The 19,551-nt window shown below is 41.7% G+C and overlaps 1 protein-coding gene across 1 annotated transcript in view; it reads right to left on the minus strand.

Moving 5' to 3' along the window:
* Positions 1 to 377: 377 nt before the first annotated feature.
* Positions 378 to 19,551, minus strand: part of SIM2 (SIM bHLH transcription factor 2) — a 61,910-nt gene continuing 42,736 nt past the window's right edge. The window contains exons 8-12 of the mRNA XM_086482293.1: positions 18,758 to 18,864; positions 13,003 to 13,150; positions 8,556 to 8,724; positions 7,003 to 7,411; positions 378 to 1,105 (exon numbers count right to left, since the gene is read on the minus strand). Of these exons, the coding sequence (XP_086338419.1) occupies positions 378 to 1,105; positions 7,003 to 7,411; positions 8,556 to 8,724; positions 13,003 to 13,150; positions 18,758 to 18,864 (1,561 nt within the window). The remainder of the gene's footprint in view (positions 1,106 to 7,002; positions 7,412 to 8,555; positions 8,725 to 13,002; positions 13,151 to 18,757; positions 18,865 to 19,551) is intronic.

Raw genomic sequence — 19,551 nt, forward strand, 5'->3', positions numbered from 1 at the left:
TGATAATGATAAAAAAAAAATCTTGAATGTATTTTGAGAAGGAGGGGTTAAGGAAAAAGACGTTCTTCATATAAATCTCTGCATATAACACCTATCATTTCATTTTGTTGCACACTATAAAATAACAAAAATAAGATCTGTGACATGTCTTCTCACTGGCACCAGAGCTTAATCTGTGACAACGAAGCACGGAAGCTAGATGTAGGGTTTTTTCCTGACCTTGAAGGTACCATTGCACATGGCTTGCCAGGAACACACGAGTCTGTCCCTCATTGACCTTCAGCTATGCTCAGTAAATGTAACCATGTTTTCTCATGCTTTTTGCAAATCATTACCGTTTGATGTCTTAATTAAATGTAACTACTCCTCTATTAACGTCACCTTCCATTGGCTATTATTACAGAAGTTCCAATATAGTGGGGTAGTGCAGATTCCTTGTGGGTTTCTGGAGAAGAAGCTGATGAGGGGCTTTGGTTTTTGTAAATAAATGTATTTACTTCCTCGGAATTGTATCCATAATTTTCTCCTACGTGTCCTGTCGCTGTACACGATGAAGTTTGAAATGTTCCATGTTTGGCTAAAACATGGTGATAATTTAGAAGCACAAATGGAACTTGTCCAGAGGGTCTCACGTCCATCACGCGTTCATTTTCAGAGCCATGATCAAGCTTTACAGTCATTCTCTCATCACTGTCCAGTTCAGCTAGATTTGTATCGTGGTGACTAATATGCCCATATTTGGGTTCTTTCATACAAATCCTTCTTGTTTGCTCATATACTGAGGGCATTGGCAGGAGATGACTTAACTGTCCTATAGCTTTAGACTGGAAACATTCTGATTTGGGCAGCAACGAGTTAGCTATTGAGTTTGAAAAAGAACTTTCATTAATGCTCATTTTTTCTTGTAGGTCTCTGTTAAAAGCTAACTTGTTTTCTTCTTTAATGAGGTGGTGAGGTGGCTGAATCCTCGCTTCTATTTTGTTGGGTTTCGTGATGCCGGAATCATAAATCTCTTCTTTGTATCGGCTGCCTGGCACGGGTGCTGTGCAGCTTGTAAAGCTGTCAGATAGAGCGTCCTGGCTGTATCTTCTGTTTGGTATGGGCACTTGCAGGAAAGAGAAAACATGTTAATTACTGACAATGAGCTCCTGTAACAGTTAGACTCTAACACTTTTTATGGCTGAACTTTAATACTCATTTGGTTTGGGACAGATCCGAGTCCCAGTGGAGACATCAGAGACGTTCGCATTTCCCTCTGTGGCTTTGGGTAAGTCTCTTTAAGACAGTGCTGAAAAGTTAAAAAAAAAACCTCCAACCCATTCAGAAGGGCCAACGGTGTTGAACAATTCTGAAAAGGTTTTCCACATGAAATGCCTGGTGTTTTGACTGAATAATTGTAAATCACTGTCATTATTAATATTGTTCAATCACAGAAATTAAACGAAATAAATGTTTGGAAATGTGACCTGCTATTAAAAACCTTGACCTTAAATAAGCTCTTGTCAGAGATTTATCAGTTTACCAAAGGATGGATAACTTTTGTTACGTGTCAAAGATTCAATGATCAGGGTAAAACAGGGTAAACTATTCTTCTTGTCACTGTGGAAGTGTATTGGACACCTGCTCTTGTAAGGAAAGAACAGTGTGTATTACTAGGTACTGACGTGTTAGTATCTGATTTGTGTTCTCTGTTTGTGATGTACGTAATAGCTAGATTATGTCACATTAAAGGCTTTGCTTTTTCTCTTTGAAAAACTAGCATCAGATATTAAAAACATCTATTGAAAAGCAACATAAATACTTCTTGAGTAATGCTGTGTCTCTGCTTTTAAGGAAGCATGTAATGAAGTTGAATGTGTAATATAAGTGCAATTTACAGCATACACTGGGAACATTTGAATGTGGGAGTGCTAAACTGAGAATGCATGGAAAATCAGAAGACAGATTCTTAAATTTTCAAGAGAGTATGAGCCTAGGATTTCTCTTCAGCCTTTTCCTCTAGAATATATTGAGTGCTCTTAGTTTTCTCTTAAGTTTCTGCACGGTAGCTGAACTCTTGAAACAATTTGAGTTGGTTTTATCATTTTCTGCTTGGCTTACACAGCTTTTCCTTTTTGTACGCTCTCATCTACAAATGATAGGAGAAAAAGCCACTGGCTTACTCCTATACAGTATGGCTAAAATTAGGTGAGTACTAATTTTTTTGCCCTGTCTTGTATGAACAGTTTGGCAGTTATACTACTCCTCCAAGGCACATTTGAAGGTTTCATGTTAAAGGTTAAATGAGGCACTTAGCAAATTTCTCAAATTAAACCTAAACTCTATTTTGTGTTATGCTCACTGAAAGCCCTGGGCACCTAAATGCCTTTTGTAAAAGGGATTTTCTGTTTTTCTAAAAAATTTATTCAACATCTTAAAAGTTTTGGAGTTCCCCTGTAGCGGTTGCTGACGTAACTGTACCTGCTAATAATTAAATATTCCCTGTGCTGCAGTAGACTGGCAAAGCCTCCATGTATAACAGAGGAAGCAGAAATAGCTCAATTGTACCTTTTTTTTTTTTATATACAGAGCTTCATTAATTTCAGAGGGAGTTGCACCACATAATTAACACCAGAATTTAAACAGGAATCTGGATCCAATTTCATCTTGACCAACCCACCACCCTCCTAGAAACAACCACCTTTCCAGCTATTCTTTTTAATTTCCATGTATATATTTTGTACCAAGAAGTGTATGCAGTCCTAAGGAAACCGAATTCTCATCAGCTGATGAAAAATGGCCCTCTTAGATCACAAATCAGAACAGGGATTCAGCCACATGCCTGAGTATAACTTGGAAAATTTACCAGTGTAATTATGCTACTGTAATTTTAACTCCACGTTTGGCATTTTTACTGTGAAATAAGTATACATGCTGAGAGCTACTGACATAAAACTAATATGGTTTAACTAATCTGCTGTACTGGTTTTAGTGGTTTTCCCACTTGAGACACCCATAGGAGTGATGGGTTTGTACTTTTACTGCAGCATGGAGTGTTGTTACTTTATGGCTATACCCTAATCTCTGAAAAAAAGACTGTCCTTTTTGGGTTTTAGAGCCCACACTTGTCAGAAGCTGAAGCACCACAGCAACCAGTTGCTCCCTGTCTTCTTATCTTCATTTTTGTAATCTCAAATTCTGCTGGGCTGATGGCTGCCTTCTTGGTACCAAGGAGTAATTCGCATACTTGGGAGATTTACAGGATATTATCCATTTTGTTCTATCCTGTTTCTCAAACGTGGTTTTCCTCTCTTTTTTTGAGGAAGAAGGTAAGCGTCTGGTTAATTGTTTGCAGGCTTCCATTAAAGTTGTCAGCACGTTCATGGAGTTAGACCAGACAGTTAAGCAAGTCATGTCTGAGCTGCAACAGAGCACAGTCGTTTTTGTCTGCTCACATTCAGAAGTTGCTGGAGCTAGTCTTAAATCTGCTTTTGTCTTCCTTTGCAGACAAAAACCCAAGGATGCCCGAGGACAGACCCCTCCTGGGGAGTTTTTCATACAGAACTTAGTAGAAAGCTGACCGGCTGCTTTGTATCACTGTGGAAGGATTGCTTCCCCCCCGCCTGTGGGCAGTTGCCAGCGTACCTGCCTCAGCAGGTGCACGGGGGTCCCATGTGTTCTGCGCTTCTCCAGCACTGAAAACGCTTTACAGTCGTTGAAGTCAGTACATTAATTTGGGATGCTTTCCAGACCACTCTTCTGCCAGAGCAACTCAGCCCTGCCGAGTGAGGTAGATACACCGCACGTCTAAGGTTGTGCATCATACCAGACTGACAGCAGCTTCCTAGAAGACCCTTTATACTTACACTGCCTCCACTCATAGCAGCCTACAGCTGCAACAGTGAGCTCGGTCCTGCAGTCATCACATCAGTTCTTGCCAAGTACCTCTGCTTTCCTGCTGGCACACAGGGTGCAGCTCTGGCAAGTTGGGGGAAAACCTGGCAATAAGAGCCCCATCACCTGCAGTTTTCAGCATCCAACCATCCAAGTGGGAACAGGAAGGCTACTTTAGCAGGTAGTGGTCTTTGTTTAAAACAGATCATGTCTAGTCGTAGTTACAGTATACTAGAGCGATCTTTCCTCTGTCAAACATAGTGCTGCAGCGAGGAGCATTCCCTCCTCACCTTTAAATAGTGCAATCAAAGACCAGATGATGCTCAAAGGGGAAAGATACTTGCAGAAAAGGTATTTCATTCACAGACATGCCTTTTTGTACCAAGACATTATTAGGTAGAGCTGCTCCTTATTCGGTCATTGCCCCATCTATGTCAGTAAAAATGAAAGAAAGGCATCTTGGAACCAGGTTAAAGCAAAGAAAGACGGGTACTCAGCACTGATCTTCATGCAAAAGGTACGCAGTCCTTATCAGCAGAGTTTTGCATCCTGTCTGTGAAAAAACTTTGTTTTTAGACACAGCTGAAGCCCTCTTCATCCATGCTTTGTCTTGCATAATTTTTCTTGGGCTTTCTGATCTACACTAGTCTCAGAAGAGCGTACTCCTAACAGTTACTGTATGTTTTGACAAGATGATATGCCAACATTTGAATGTCGACATGTAGCCCATGATGTTTCAGTGTGTTTCCTAATCATTTGTACAAGAGGGCCTTCGGTGAAGAGGAGCAGTTACTCAGTCACTCTGAGGTTTTCTGAAGACCCACAAGCAGAGCTGCTGTACTGCTCAGGTCACGCTTTCCTGGGTTTTGGCGTGATTAGTGACACTAAGCTTCACACAGATAGTACAGACTGGCCAACAGCATAACTTAATGAGAAGTGGATACTGTGGTACCCACAGTAGCAATGTGTCCCTTCAAGTGTACAAAGGAAACTTCCCTGGCTAAGAATATGGTTGCCTCCTCTGAAGTGAGTTTCTTTTCTGATGACTAGGCCAGCTGGAAAAAAGTGTAAGAAGCTTCAAAACCAGATTCTGAGGCAGCAGCATCTGATTGGCGGGCAGTTTTATCTGCTACGTGCTTTTCCAGAGCTTTGATGGCTTGGCATGATCATCTTAAAATCTCTGATCTCTCCAAAAGAAGCTATTTTCCATAGAGAAAATGTTTCTGGCCTACGGCATTTTTGGCAGATGCTTCTATGGATGTGATGTGGAATAGCCCTTGCATCCAACCCGGTTGCCAGATGTCATATTTGGCATTGCCTTTGGATTGAAGATAACGACGCTAAGCAGATTCTCTCTGCTTTGAAGCTTACTGGCTGTCAGTTTTTCAGTGAACTGCTGGAAAAAGCAGCAGTTGACAATGTAAGGAAGATCAGACACCCCTTTCAATTCAAAGCAAAAAGTCGCTTCCAAAGGTTTCGATTTCTCTTCTGCCACCAGCCTCAGCAAAAGTACAGCAGGGCTAATTCTAACTCAGGGGGAAACAAACTCTGCAACAAATAGATGTAAATCCTCTTTGCAGTGGAGGCTCCATTTTTCTTTCCCCTCTTACAACAGTGTGTGTGAATTCAAGCAATGATCTCTGACCAGGTCTGAGTTTGACCATATTCTTTTTTTCCTTCCTAAACAGTACAATTCTAAGGGCTTTTGCAGAGAATTCATTGTACCGAGTCAGTTTTCATCAAATGCCCAATAGCTAAACATCTATTAAAATACATCTGTGCACAGAAGAGAACCCACATATTCCAATTTAAACAACAAAATCTCGAGTAGAAGTAGAACCAGAAGTAAGACCTGCTGGTGTCACAGCTCCATTTACCTGTTCATGAGGAAATGGTGAAGGTATGCATGCATGATGAAATTGAAAAATACCAGCAGTTGCTTGCAGTTTTTTTGTTGGGATTTTTTTTTTGTCCTAACGTATTTAACAGTATTCCTGTGGAGTCCTTCTGACTTAATATATTTACTAGGAGTTATCTGCCCGTGTCAACTGACCGATGGTAAATTGCTTGTCTGCTGCTATGCTCACTGGGCTTTTCTGGCAATGTCTGATACCATCTTCAGTCTGATGTAGCAAGCTCAGCTTTTAACATCTGCAGCTGTTCCCTTCAAATCTAGGATGTCTAATGTCACGTCCCTAAATGAATAAATGCTTGTTTCTGGTGCTCGAGAATCTTGAGCCTATCTTTTCTAGATTTTTTATTTTGAATTTCCACTACTGATTCCTCCATCCCATCCTCAATGAAGCTGGAATAAAAGAGCATTTCCATCTAACTTTATAGCAGTAGGTCAACCAGGCAGTCCTCATCAGCAATTTTTAACTAGTCAAAATGGTGTATGAGATAGACGTCATGTACGTGAGATCTAAGGATTAGTGTATCTTGTATCTTGTTTACATTTAGTTACTTTACAACTTTGCAATGTTATTTCTTAGAGATTGCCACCTCAGAGAAGTCAATGTCTTCAGTGCTTCCTTCAAAGTATTTGAGCCGACCATCTGTATAGAGAGATAATGCAGTTGATCGGGGAGGAGCACTGAAGACATTTTCAGATAAAGCAGAAGACAGTGCATTTCGTTTACTCATTCACTGTAGTAGCTGTAAAGTAAAGCATTCAGAATGGCTTCATACTCAGAAAGGACAACCTTCAGTTTTTATGGAGATAGATCACATTTATTTTAATTTCTGAGCTGAAGTACATTTGTTTCTGACTTCAGCAATGACTTACCTGAGCAATGCCACTAAATACCTCTGATACAGTACAAAACATGAAGGTAAACCATGCCAGTATTAAAGGAGATGGTATCTCTACCCTGTTCTAAAAGTGACTCTGGTGAATACATTTTTGCAACTGATGCTTTGATAATATTCCTAATCAAGTGCCGATGGTAGTGGGAAGAGGGGTGAACACGTAAATGCTATGAATATAGTGGTTGTTACACGTCACTGTTTCTTATTTTCTGTGTTTCTTAAACACCTTGTAATTCCTGTTTTCAAATGGCAATTACAAATCTTTCCCAGACACCCCACAGATTTGCTTTTCTTTTTTTCTTTTTTTAAAGTGACACCCACCTTCGTAACTCTGTGCAAGATTATGTCGGATGATGTTCACTGGCTGATCGGGAAGATTTTTGGATGGTGACTGGCTGTTGGGTACCAAGGAGTTAGCATAATGCCACTGGCATTCTCCGTTTGTCTGCAGCGTACTCAAGAAAAATCGAGCCACTTCACAAGGTGCTCCTTGAGACTGCCCAAACTTTGAAGGCAGCATTTGCTTTTTGCTACTGAAGACATGAGAATCTACAGGGAAGTGTCCATAATGGTAGGAGAAAGGCAAGCTATATGACGGGGCATATAAAAGTTCACTGTTTTCTGAATGGAAGTTTTGTTCTTGAATGGTGGCAGCGTTCACTGCAGGGCTGGATCGCCAGTTTCCCACCTGGCTGCATTCCAGTTTGTCTGTTTGGAATGAGCTGTATTGCTGGGGGAAAGAAAAAAAAAAAGGGAGGGGAAGAGAGTTAAATGACTAACTTTTATATGAAACCGCATAACTTATCATACAGGCGCCCAGAGCTGGGCCTCCTTGAGCTGCGATCTCACTGGCTAAAGGGACTGGCTTACCAGTGCATTTAAAGTTGCTTGTCTTCATGATCTCTTTACCTTCGCTTAACATGGGAACAAAAAACTATTTTGTCATCGTAATGTTAAGGGTTTATTGGATAATTTTGCCAGTTGGATTTTAGCTAGTACTTGTAGGCAGCTGTAAATACCAGAGGGCAGAAGTCTGTTGCAAAGCACTGGAAGTCACTGATCACTGTAGTAGCAGACCATGAATGTGATTTTGCATATGTTGGCATGTCAAGCTTTAGAACAGTAAGAAGACAAGATCTGTCCTTTGCTTCAGCTTCTATCACAATGATTTTCTCTTCCCACTCTCTCCCACTCTCCTCTCCAGGTTCCAAATTCTTTTTGGCCTCTCGCTGTTTCGAATGCAGCATCTGTGCTAGCTGTATTCACTGCTGTTTTAATAGCAGCCCCTTCCAGCAATATTCATTGCAAAGTCTCAGAATGTCTCACAGTGGGTGTCAGCCTCACTGACTCAGTTCTATGGACAATCTCCGTAGTTTCCTTTCATGTCTGGTTCTAGCTCACCCAGTGACAGTGAGAGCTATTCCAAATCCCACTCCAATGCTTTGTTTGCTAGGATCCATTCTTATGACGCATTCTCCAGCATAAGGAAACTGCTAATACCTACGTGACATTAAAGACTCTGCCTATCAACAGTGAATGTGACGCATTCTGCTCTAGTACAAATTTTCACAACAGTTATTCTTAGTACGTGTTTTTCTTCTTTTTACCAAGAAAACATATTGGTTTTGAAGTACTTTACATACTCCATATCCAAAAGTTCTTGTGTTTGCATCACTTGCCAGAGTTAGTTTGTACAACTTATGCTGTCCACCCCAAGGACAAGAAGGTCTAATTGTATTCCAGTCTATAAGGGAGCTCCTGCAGCAGAACATACTATAGCCAGTTTTACAATAAGTTCAGTTCTGGATGGTCTCTATCCTGTCCCAAGCACTCTACAACAATAATTGTTTAGTAAATATTGCTGAAAAAGTTACCTGCTGTGGGTAAGGCGTTGTTCTGAGTTTTGCCTTCATTTTATTACTTTTGGGTTTTACTATTTTCCTTGTTTCCTGCGAGGTAGATACTGAGTTTCTGCATGAAAACTGTGACTTAGAAATGGTAACCTGGTCCAGTGACAATTGAAGTTCCTTATACTCAATATCTCTGCAAAAGAACAGTCCAATAAATTACACACTCAAACATACTGCACAAATCCAAAATAGCTCCTTTGAAAATACATGTTAGCTTTCACAATGTTTTCATTTTTGTTCTTCCAAGATTTTCACTGAGTCTGAAGTGTGAGTCTGGGGATGTCAGCAGGCAGTGAATTTTGTGGTCTGACCCCATCCCCACACAAGTCTATCACATTCCACGTTAACATCTTTGTACTAAGTGTCCCCACTCTCTGAACCTAAGCTGTGCCAACTTCTCAGCCATCTGTGGCACCGTGAAGTTTGGAATCACAGCCATGTCAGCTGATAGAAAGACACAGATCAATTCATCTGTCTCCTTCTCAATCAGGAATTGGTCTCTGCCCTGGCTCTCACAATTAGCCCCAAGGAAAGGAAGGACAAGCAGATGAGATGAGGAAAGGGTGTCACCCTCTGTGTCAATGACCAGCTGGAGGGCATGGGGAAGAGCTATGCTGGACCTTGTTCTCACCAACAAGACAGTGCTGGTGGGGAATGTAAAGCTCAAGGGCAGCCTTTGATGCAGTGACCATGAGATGGTGGAGTTCAAGACGCTGAGGGCGGTGAGGAAGGCACACAGCAAGCTCGCTAGCCTGGACTTCAGGAGAGCAGACTTTGGCCTCTTCAGGGAACTGCTTGGGCAAAGTACCATGTGATACAGTCCTGAAGGGACGAGGGGCCCAAGAAAGCTGATCAATATTCAAGGATCACCTCCTCCAAGCTCAGGAAGAGCCCAATGAAAAGCAAGTCAGGCAAAATGCCAGGAGGCCTGCATGGATGAACAAGAAGATCCTGTAGAAACTCAAACAAAAAAAGGAAGCCTACAAAGGGTGGAAGCAAGGACAGGTAGCCTGGGAGGAATACAGAGAAATTGTCCAAGAAGCCAGGGATCAGGATAGGAAAACCAAAGCACAGATAGAATTAAATCTGACCAGGCACATCAAGAACAACAAGAAAAGCTTCTATAGGTATGTCTGTGATAAAAGGAAGACTAGGGAAAATGTGGGCCCTCTCCAGAAGGAAACAGGAGACCTGGTTACCTGGGACATGGAGAAGGCTGAGATACTCAGCTGACTTTTTTGCCTCAGGCTTCACTGGCAAGTGGTCCAGCCACACTGCCCCGGACACAGAAGACAAAGGCAGGGACTGGCCTGAATGAAGAATCACCCACTGTAGGAGAGGATCAGGTTTGAGACCATCTAAGGAACCTGAACGTGCACAAGTCCATGGGACCTGATGAGATGCACCCATGGGTCCTGAGGGAACTAGTGGATGAAGTGGCTGAGCCACTATCCACCATATTTGACAAGTTATGGAAGTCTGGTGAAATTCCCACTGACTGGAAAAGGGGGAATATACCCCCCATTTTTAAAAAGGGAAAAAAGGAAGACTCAGGGAACTACAGGCCAGTCAGTCTCACCTCTGTGCCCAGCAAGATCATGGAGAGGATCCTCCTGGAAACTATGCTAGGGCACATGGAAAATAAGGAGGTGATTTGTGACAGCCAACATGGCTTCACTGAGGGCAAATCATGCCTGACAATTTTGGTGGCCTTCTACTATGGGGTTACAGCGTTGGTGGATAAGGGAAGAGCAACTGACATCATCTACCTGGACTTATGCGAAGCAGTGACACTGTCCTGCACAACATCCTTGTCTTTAAACTGGAGAGACATAGATTTGACAGATGGACCACTCAGTGGATCAGGAATTGGCTAGATGGTTGCGCTCAAAGTGGTGTGGTCAACAGCTCAATGTCCAAGTGGAGACCAGTGACGAGTGGCGTTCCTCAGGGGTCAGTATTGGGACTGGTGCTGTATAACATCTTTGTCAGTGACGTGGACAGTGGGATTGAGTGCACCCTCAGCAAGTTTGCTAACACCAAGCTGGTGGTGTGGTTGACGCTCTGGAGAAAAGAGAGGCCATTCAGAGGGACTTTCACAGGCTGGAGAGGTGGGCCTATGCAAACCTCATGAGGTTCAACCAGCCCAAGTGCAAGGTCCTGCACCTGGATTGAGGCAATCCTGAGCACAGATAGAGGCTGGGAGATGAGTGGATCAAGAGCAGCCCTGAAGAGAAGGACTTCGGGGTGCTGGTGGATGAAAAACTGACTATGAGCCAGCAGTGTGTGCTCACAGCCCGGAAAGCCAATCACATCCTGGGCTGCATCAAAAGCAGTGTGGCCAGCAGGTCGAGGGAGGTGATTCTCCCCCTCTGCCCTGCTCTCATGCGACCCCACCTGCAGTGCTGTGTCCAGCTCTGGGGCCCTCAATACAAGACAGGCACGGATCTGCTCGAGCGGGTCCAGAGGAGGGCCACAAAGATGACCAGGGTGCTGGAGCACCTCCCCTGTGAGGACAGGCTGAGAGAGTTGGGGTTGTTCAGCCCGGAGAAGGGGAGGCTCCGGGGAGACCTTATAGCGGCCTTCCAGTGCTTAAAGGGGGCCTGCAGGAAAGGTGGGGAGGGACTCTTGGTCAGGGAGGGTAGAGATAGGACAAGGGGTAACGGTTTGAGACTGAAAGAGGGGAGATTTAGATTAGATGTAAGGAAGAAATTCTTTCCTGTGAGGGTGGTGAGGCACTGGAAGAGGTTGGCCAGAGAAGCTGTGGCTGCCCCCTCCCTGGCAGTGTTCAAGGCCAGGCTGGATGGGGCTTGGAGCAACCTGGTCTGGTGGGAGGTGTCCCTGCCCATGGCAGGGGGGTTGGAACAAGATGGTCTTTTAAGGTCCCTTCCAACCCAAACTATGCTATGATTCTATGATGATTCTATGAAAAGGAGTGATGTTCCTCTCTTGTCAGTGTGATGTGCTTGTAACTGGACCACAGGAGCTGCAATGCTGTTTTTCTGGCAGTGTCTAGTCTCTGATTTCTGCTCTGTTCTGTGCAGTCTTATCTGCTCCACAGACAGGGGCAGATTTTTTTACAAAAGAGGCTAAAAACCACATCAAGAACAGAATGTGGATCATATTTTGAAACATTGATTGATACAGTTCTGATGATTAAATGTTCCTCCCTGGTTTTCTCAGTAGCAACAGTGGAGCATATTTTTTAAATGATAACTAGGAAAAAACCCTAATTCTCAATTTCTATCTATAACTCATTTCCATCACCTTTTGATGGTGCATAACTTGAGAGTAAATTCAAGTCAAGAACATGCTGTTATATCCCTGGCACAGTGTCCTCGTTTTTACTCAAATCACTTGCCTCAACTCATGGGACTCAAGCAGGGCTGGATCTTTCCCTCATGCTGGTAGTTCTCAGATCTGTACAGGAATGAGGGCAGCCTTAGCCAATGTGTCTAGGGCTGAGTACCTACTTCAAGTAGTTTAAGATAACACCCTGTGGTTTCTCAACTCATACACTTTAACTCCCCATAGTCAGGTATCAGCGACAATATTTTAATATGCAAACAAACATGATCCTACCACACGCATCATGCAAACACATCTTACTTTCAAGCCGGGTAAGAAATGGACCAGTCTAGACAAAATAAAAGATTGTATAGTTCCCTGCATTTTTACATTATTCAGCACAAGGGGTGCCCACTATCCCTTTTTTTTCTTTTTTCTTTTCCCCTACAGATGGTCTCTTCAGTCACAGTCTGTTTCGCTGTTACTTATCCCTCTTATTCAATTTAGATTTCTGTCTCTCTCAGGTTTATATCAAGATAGGAATGTCACTTCATGAATTGAATTAGAAATTATAAACTGCAGGTCCAAACTGCTGTACATTTCACCGGCTCAGTGGGAGCTACTTGCCATTGTGAGACTGTAGTTTTGCCTTGAGTATCTGTTTAACCCAAGGCAAGTGAGGGAATCCTCAGTGATTCACTTGTCCCTGAAGTCCCTGAAAGTGGTAACACTTCCTACAATGTCTCTGTCTCCCAAATTGACACTGTGACTGCCTCTGAGTAGCAGTAGCATTCACTGTGTCTTTACAGCCCCAGCGCAGTTCTGATGCCAATTACAGAACTGGGGTGCAGGTCTAACACAAACGATTACAAGCTGTATTGCATTCAAGCATATGGTGCACAAGGTAGTCATCAGGACTACAAGCTCTTTTTAGCTCAATGTAACTAAAAGGGGGAGGATATGAGGAGAGAAAAGTGGCTGGAACATGCAAGCACAGAGTGATACTGGAAGACACAAGTACAGCAAACTTAAAGGGTTCAATTAGTAATGAATCAATTACTGATAACATACAAAATGAATCAATTACTGGTAACTCATAATGGTACAAAGTATTTTGACTTACGTAAGGACATAATTGACACTCACTATGCAGTGAGGCCGTGATGAACGGCTGTTATGCACAATAGTAGCGTAGCTCTGTACCCAAACCCAGCCTCCATGCTTGGACAGTAGTCGGTAGTACTTGGTTGTGACTTGGCCTTTCACCAGCACTGTGAATACAATAAAAAAAAAGCATTTCACATTGCTTGGACTTGTGACCACTTCCTGGAGAGATTTCTTTGCAAGACAGGGGCTTTTTTTCCTCATTCCCCTCCCTTAAACCTTCTCCTTCTCCCACCAGACTTTAAGGTATCTGTCCTGATCCTTTACATAGTTTCACAAGATCACATTATTGTTTGCAAAGACTATGTTGCAAACTATTAAGGTTTGTCTTCCTTCTTTTCCAGTTTAACCTCCTCTCTTATGGTTACATTCTGCAAAAACACTTACTGCTTCTAATCTTCTAACTGAAAAAGAAAAGTTCAAGGCAGCAAAAATATTTTTGAGGCAGACATAACTAGCTTGAATTTTTCCAGTATATTTGGAAGCACTTTTGTAATTCAGAGCTTGATAAGTTCTTGTGTATTTTGCAATGTACTTTATGCTATGATGCTTTTTCCTCTATAATTTTGAAGGTTGATTTAAAAGGGTAAAATTAAAATGCAATTTGATTCTTAAGCACACAAATAAAGACAAGGGCAGAGAGGTGAATCAGTTATCTGATAGATTTCACTAGAAATGTAATCCTTTATACACCAGTTTAGAGTCTCTGTGAACAAAGGTGTTTTGGCATAAGGCTATGCTATAGTAGAAATGGTGCAGCATCTCTAAATATTTAATCTAGCCACAAATATTTCTGTTTCAGTGCCAGGCATTTATCTAATGATTCACTAGAAGATAACGCAAGCCTTCGAAGGTAGTTCTTCTCTTGTGTGACCCTGGAGCATTCCTCTAGGAAACTCCATCTTCTTACTCTTCTGTACAATCAGTTATTTGTTTTAAATCAGGAAGTAAGGGACTGAGCTTGCTACACAAACTATGTCCAAGGAAATGACCGATAGCGGCAATTCCTTTGTATAATACATGATTAAGAAGTTGAATTACTGCTTGCAAATGTAGGGCTTGCACTAGACTGAACTTAGTAGCAAAGCTCACTGTAATATTGTTCTCTCATTGTACACGCTTGGTGCAGAAGCAGATACATAATAAGGACATTGAACAGCAGCTTTCTTTTTCAGTCAACTCTAGTAGAGCAAATGATCACTTGAAATGAAAATATATAGACTTATAATTAATATTCATAGAAGATTTTTCTGACAGAGAGGGCATCCAATATTGACTTGGGAACTGAAGAGTGCATAATCTTTGGGGGGTTGTTTACTGTTTGCTCGTTAACTATATGGCTATCAGTCATCACTGGGGTTGGCTTTTTTTTGTTCACTTGTGGCTTGGGGGAGTAGGAGGTTTTAATTTCAATAGTAATCAGAGACCACAATAATATGAATAATGTGAATAGCCCAATGTAAGCCTAACAGAAGAGCAAGAGTTCTTGTTCTTGCTAAAAGGTCCTCTAAGTCTGTAGCATATAGGTCACCTCTCTGGACTGCTTACTCTCCTATCCATCCACACACATCGCAACATATTGAAACTTTTCTTCAAATCCAGTTAATCTCCATAAGAAAATCAGGCTCTTACAAAACAGCTATAGACAGGTCTTCCTGGAAGTGTCAGTTCTCCTTCCATTGCAGGATAGGGTATCCATTTGTTCAGAAAGCAATGAGATGAACAACAACATCTTGCAGGACATTTAAAATCCCATCCTTGCTGACACTAAGCCACTGCTATTTAGAGTTTCACATCTCTCATAGATATCAGGTTTTTGCCTCATGCTTGCTGGTGTCTTTTTTCATGCCTACTTTTCTACAGGGAATAGTCTATGCAGTGGAAGTGCGCATATGTACAGATATTTAAGAAAATTATGAGGAATACATGGGTAAGTATGTAAACACATCTACAAAATATAAAATGTGCAATGTATCGCTCCAAGGTAAAGGTCTTGTAGCTATTACTCAAAGATGCAGTGTAACAATGCCAAAATAAGTCTGTTCTAAAAGTATTTGTTAATAATCAGCTATATGCCATGGAATCAGTACGTTTCTTGGTGTTCTGTAATCCAAATGGTCCAGTTCTAGGAAATTATGCTTACATTTTGGCCTAGATCATCTAACAGATATTTTTTTGCAATGTGGTCTAGGCTTTTCAGAACTAAGTCTTCATGCTACTTTAATGGTCAGGTTTTCCTTGAATTCAAAATGCCTTGCTACTCAGTCTTCCAAAATAGAAATGAATGCTGTAATGGACCACTAGCTATAGCAAAGTTCTTCCATGTGCTTTGGGACTAGTTTTGACTTTCTTCCTCTCCCACTGATTTTTTTGAAATCCCTCTTTTAGCTCTCCAGTTAAGACAGTATTTTAAAAGATGTGAAAACCACTGAGGGCTACAGTGTTCAGCTTTCCTTCCTAATTATATGGATAAACCGATATTTCTCCTGGGATGGAGGAGGACTCCATGTCTCCTGCATTTTTAGCAATCTGGGGAAAGTCTGACCTTGGCTAGGGGACAGTAGCAGCGCTTCTGATACAGTAAATGAGGTCAATTTCCATTTGGCTCTGTGTTAAATTACTCTGTTTGATGCTGATTGGGAAACCTCAGAAATGGGAGTGAGGTAAATCCACTACCAAAACAATCTGTGCAGGCTCAGACTTCTTGGTGGCCTCCGCTGCAATCAAACGGGGAGGATTCGGTGGCTTTAGCCTTGGCTCTTAGATGTGCCATTTGTAACTGGGTGTTCCGCTGTTGTGGTTCCTTCCTGGTTTAGCAGGCAAGCTGAAAAAGGCACTGGGCTGGCTGGGCTGGTCCTTCTGGCCTGTCACAGATGGCTATTTTAAAAGGCTCCAGCAGGCTCACCGGGCTGTGGCTGGGAGTTCCTAGCCTGCACTTAAGGATACCACTAAGAGAGATGGACTTCTTGGCTCCACACTCGCAGCAGTTATTGTTTTAGCTTCCCTGGCGCACACAACCAGGCATGTCATCAGTCCAGCCCTGGAGCAGCGAGGTCAATGAATGGTGCCCTAGCAGACTCTACAGTTCTTTTACCCTCTTAAAAACTAGCGGCAGCTCTGCCACAAGGCTTGATTGCTGGGGGAGCAAAAGTAGGCTCAAGGCCATGGACAGAGTGTGAACTGTGCTCTGCTATAAGACAGGTTCTATAAATACGTAGGTTGACTGCCAGGAAGCGGCAGAACAGTTTGGTGATGACATCAGCTGGGCTGGGGCTTGCCTGACTAAGGCACAGAGATGTGACTCTTGTAGAAGTTTATGTGGGAAGAGCAATGATGTTACAACATGTCCTCCTCACAGAGAGACGATGGTACAGATGAAGGGATTTCTCTGAGGCCAGAAAAATATTTTTTCTATACTGGAACAGAGGAGTATTTTGTCTGTACTGGAATAGCTTCTCTATCCCATCTTTTAGAATGCAAGTTCCTTAGGCAGGGATTATTATTTGTGTGGCCACATTTCCCCAGTTGCAGAGCAAACACTGTGTATATTGATGGTGCTATAGAAATAAATAATATTAGTTTAAATGCCAAAAGCTTTTTCATATAGCTGCAAGCTAATCAAATGTTTAAAACAGGAAATGTTGTTTGCTGCCAGCACACCTTAGGCAAATATTCACATCTACATTTTCCTCATAGTCTGACGTTCTTGTTATAACCCTTTTAACTTGTTCCCCTCACTGTTTCCTTTGTGCTGCCTAACTTAAAGTTCAGTTGCTTTAAATGTTCAGTTTGGGAATTTTTTTTCCTCTTTGAAAAAGCAATTGGTTACCCTAGCTTAGGGCTGTCTTTTTCTTTCTTTTCTTTTTCTTCTTAATATCCTTATTAGGTGTAAGATGTTTCTCTCCAGATTTCTTCATCAGATGACACTTAATCATCAAATTGCTTTCTAGAATGGTACGTCAAACTTGCCAGGCTTTTACTGTTCATGTTCCTAAGCCATTTACTGATGGATGGTGGGGGAGTTATAACAGTGCTCCCCAGAGGGAGTTTGTCCACTTTACAGCTGTTTTAATAATTCCTGTTACTTGGTATTCTGACCATGATTTTACACTGTTCCCACTGTTGCCCAAGCATTAGCCATTATTTTTTGTTTCTTGGCATTTATTTGCTTTGAAACTTTCATAAATTTCTATGCATATGTCTTGCATTTTTTCTTCTATTTTTAAACTTCACAATAATTTAATCTTGGTAATTCAGATAAAGTATCTAGACAACTGCTTTTAGTCATTCTGTTTGGTTGAGGTGGGTTTTTTTCTCATGGGAGGAGGTGGGGGTTGTTAATTCTGTAAATATGATGCATCTCTCTATTTGAAAATCCAGTCATACATTGATCAAACTGACAGCCTTTGTATGTACAATGTCATGTGTACAAGTGTACTTGTCACAATGTACAAGTCTTCTACCGCATACACAGAATTATCCATCACTCTGTTCTAAAATGGAAAACTGTTTTCCAGAGATGATGGTGGCTATAATGGAATCATCTCTCTGTTGGTTGGCATAGGTATTTCAAATAGCCTTGTTAAAATAACGAATAATATTTTGTACAAGTCAGCAGTCGCATCCAGTTGCAGATGCTAACACTACAAAGAGGATGCCCCCAACAGGAGAATACCACGTACCCTGGTCATTCTTGTTTTCAGTCTGCAATGGCCCAGAGTGTTCAATGGTGCTTCAGTAAATATGAACATGCTGTAAAGATCAGCTTCTGCTTTCCCAGGTGTAGCACACACTGCCATCAACAGTATTCAGCACTTGGAATTTCAGCACTGACTTGCCAAATACAGTTACATCTTCCTTTATATTCCAGATACTCATGAACAGCACATATTATTAAGATGAAGAACTGATTACTTTCTCCTTCAGGAAGCCTAAAAGAAGGATTTGACTCTGGCTGCTTTCAGCCCACAGGAGCAATCTGGAAAAAAATTCACTGACATTGGTTTTTGGATGTCATCTTTGCATCGTATGGGCTGCGGCAGACTGAGCCAAATCCAGAGTTCAGCTATTCCCTCAATTTGCTTCTCAAATTAATGTGCTACTGAATGAGCTACTTCCCAACTCCAGATGTTTGAAGATATGATTCGTGTCTCTGTTGGCAGATGGGGAATTATTAAATGTGTAATTTTTTTTCCTGACACTCCATTCTCCAAACCTCATCCACATGCTATTAATGAACATTCATCTAAGGATTTTTTTGGGGTTTGCATTCACTTCAAACATGGGATGATTATTACTAACATATTTCGGAGGAATGAAGAGCTGTTGCATAATTTTTCTTTTAACAGCAGAGGCTAGTAAAGTTCAGATTTTCCCCTCTCACTCACTCACTTGCTCTTCTGGGGTTTTTTCCTTCAAGAGTTCAACACCCAGAATCAAGTCCAAACTTTCAAAAGAGCCTAAATCCTTTAAGTAGAAAGATAAAAGTGGCCAGCTATGATGGTTGTTTTTTTTTTCAGAAGCACAGCATATTGGGTATCTAGCTTATTTGCAGAACTAATGGTTTCCTTAAGTGATAGCCAAGCACTCTTGAAAATTTAGCTCGAGTCAAGGTTTGGAAAGCTTTCTCTACTTTCCAGCATCGTGCTTGTTGTCTGCAAAACTTCTCACTCTACTTAAAAAATTTCAGTTTAACCTTTTTTTTTTTTACTTACACAGGTGATGAGCATATCGCAAATGGAACACATCACAGCCATGAACATGGTGGTAGAGGGTTTTTTCTATTAGATCTTGGGGCTCATATCCAGTTAATTCAGTCACCCTGGAAGAGGAAGATTCCATAATAAGCAAAATCTCTAGGAATATTCAGTTTCATTAACCTAATATTTGATTGTGCCAATAAATCGGGTGCCTAAAAACTGCAGGACAAAATGTTAGTTTTGGAAACAGAATCCTCAACTTTATAAGGAAATAAACCCCTCTAACCCAGCCAAAGCAAGGTGCAGCTATTCCCTGACCAGACTTACACACAGGCAGGAAAAAGAGTCATTTCATTTATTTCCATTCTGGGCTTTTGCCACTGCCATGTATGATCCTTTGCACAAAGATCCAGTTGGGGAGCCATTCACGAAACAATAAAACTACTCTTATGGACTGCTGACACATTTTCATTTGCTTTTGCAAACATACAAGTGTAGCACGTGTGTTAATCCGTAGAAGCTCTGATCGTGTTCTATAAATAAATTCAGGCTAACGCCTAACAGAAGAAAGAAGCAGGAACTTATTCCAGCTGAGAATGTGGAAAGACAAGGAGCGATGAAGATCACAAGCTAAGAAAAGCAAGGCTGAAGCTAGACTTCAGAAAAACATCCTCTCATGATGAGAAGTAGAATAATGGAACAAATTTGGAACAGCAGGATCTCTGCAAATGTTAAAGAACCAGATTACACTGGTCAGACTTACACTGTACAGCCAAACTTCATGGTTGAAAATGGACTTTTGTTTATTT

Source organism: Leptosomus discolor, chromosome 1, assembly GCF_034619465.1.
Source record: "Leptosomus discolor isolate bLepDis1 chromosome 1, bLepDis1.hap2, whole genome shotgun sequence".
Taxonomy (NCBI): domain Eukaryota; kingdom Metazoa; phylum Chordata; class Aves; order Leptosomiformes; family Leptosomidae; genus Leptosomus; species Leptosomus discolor.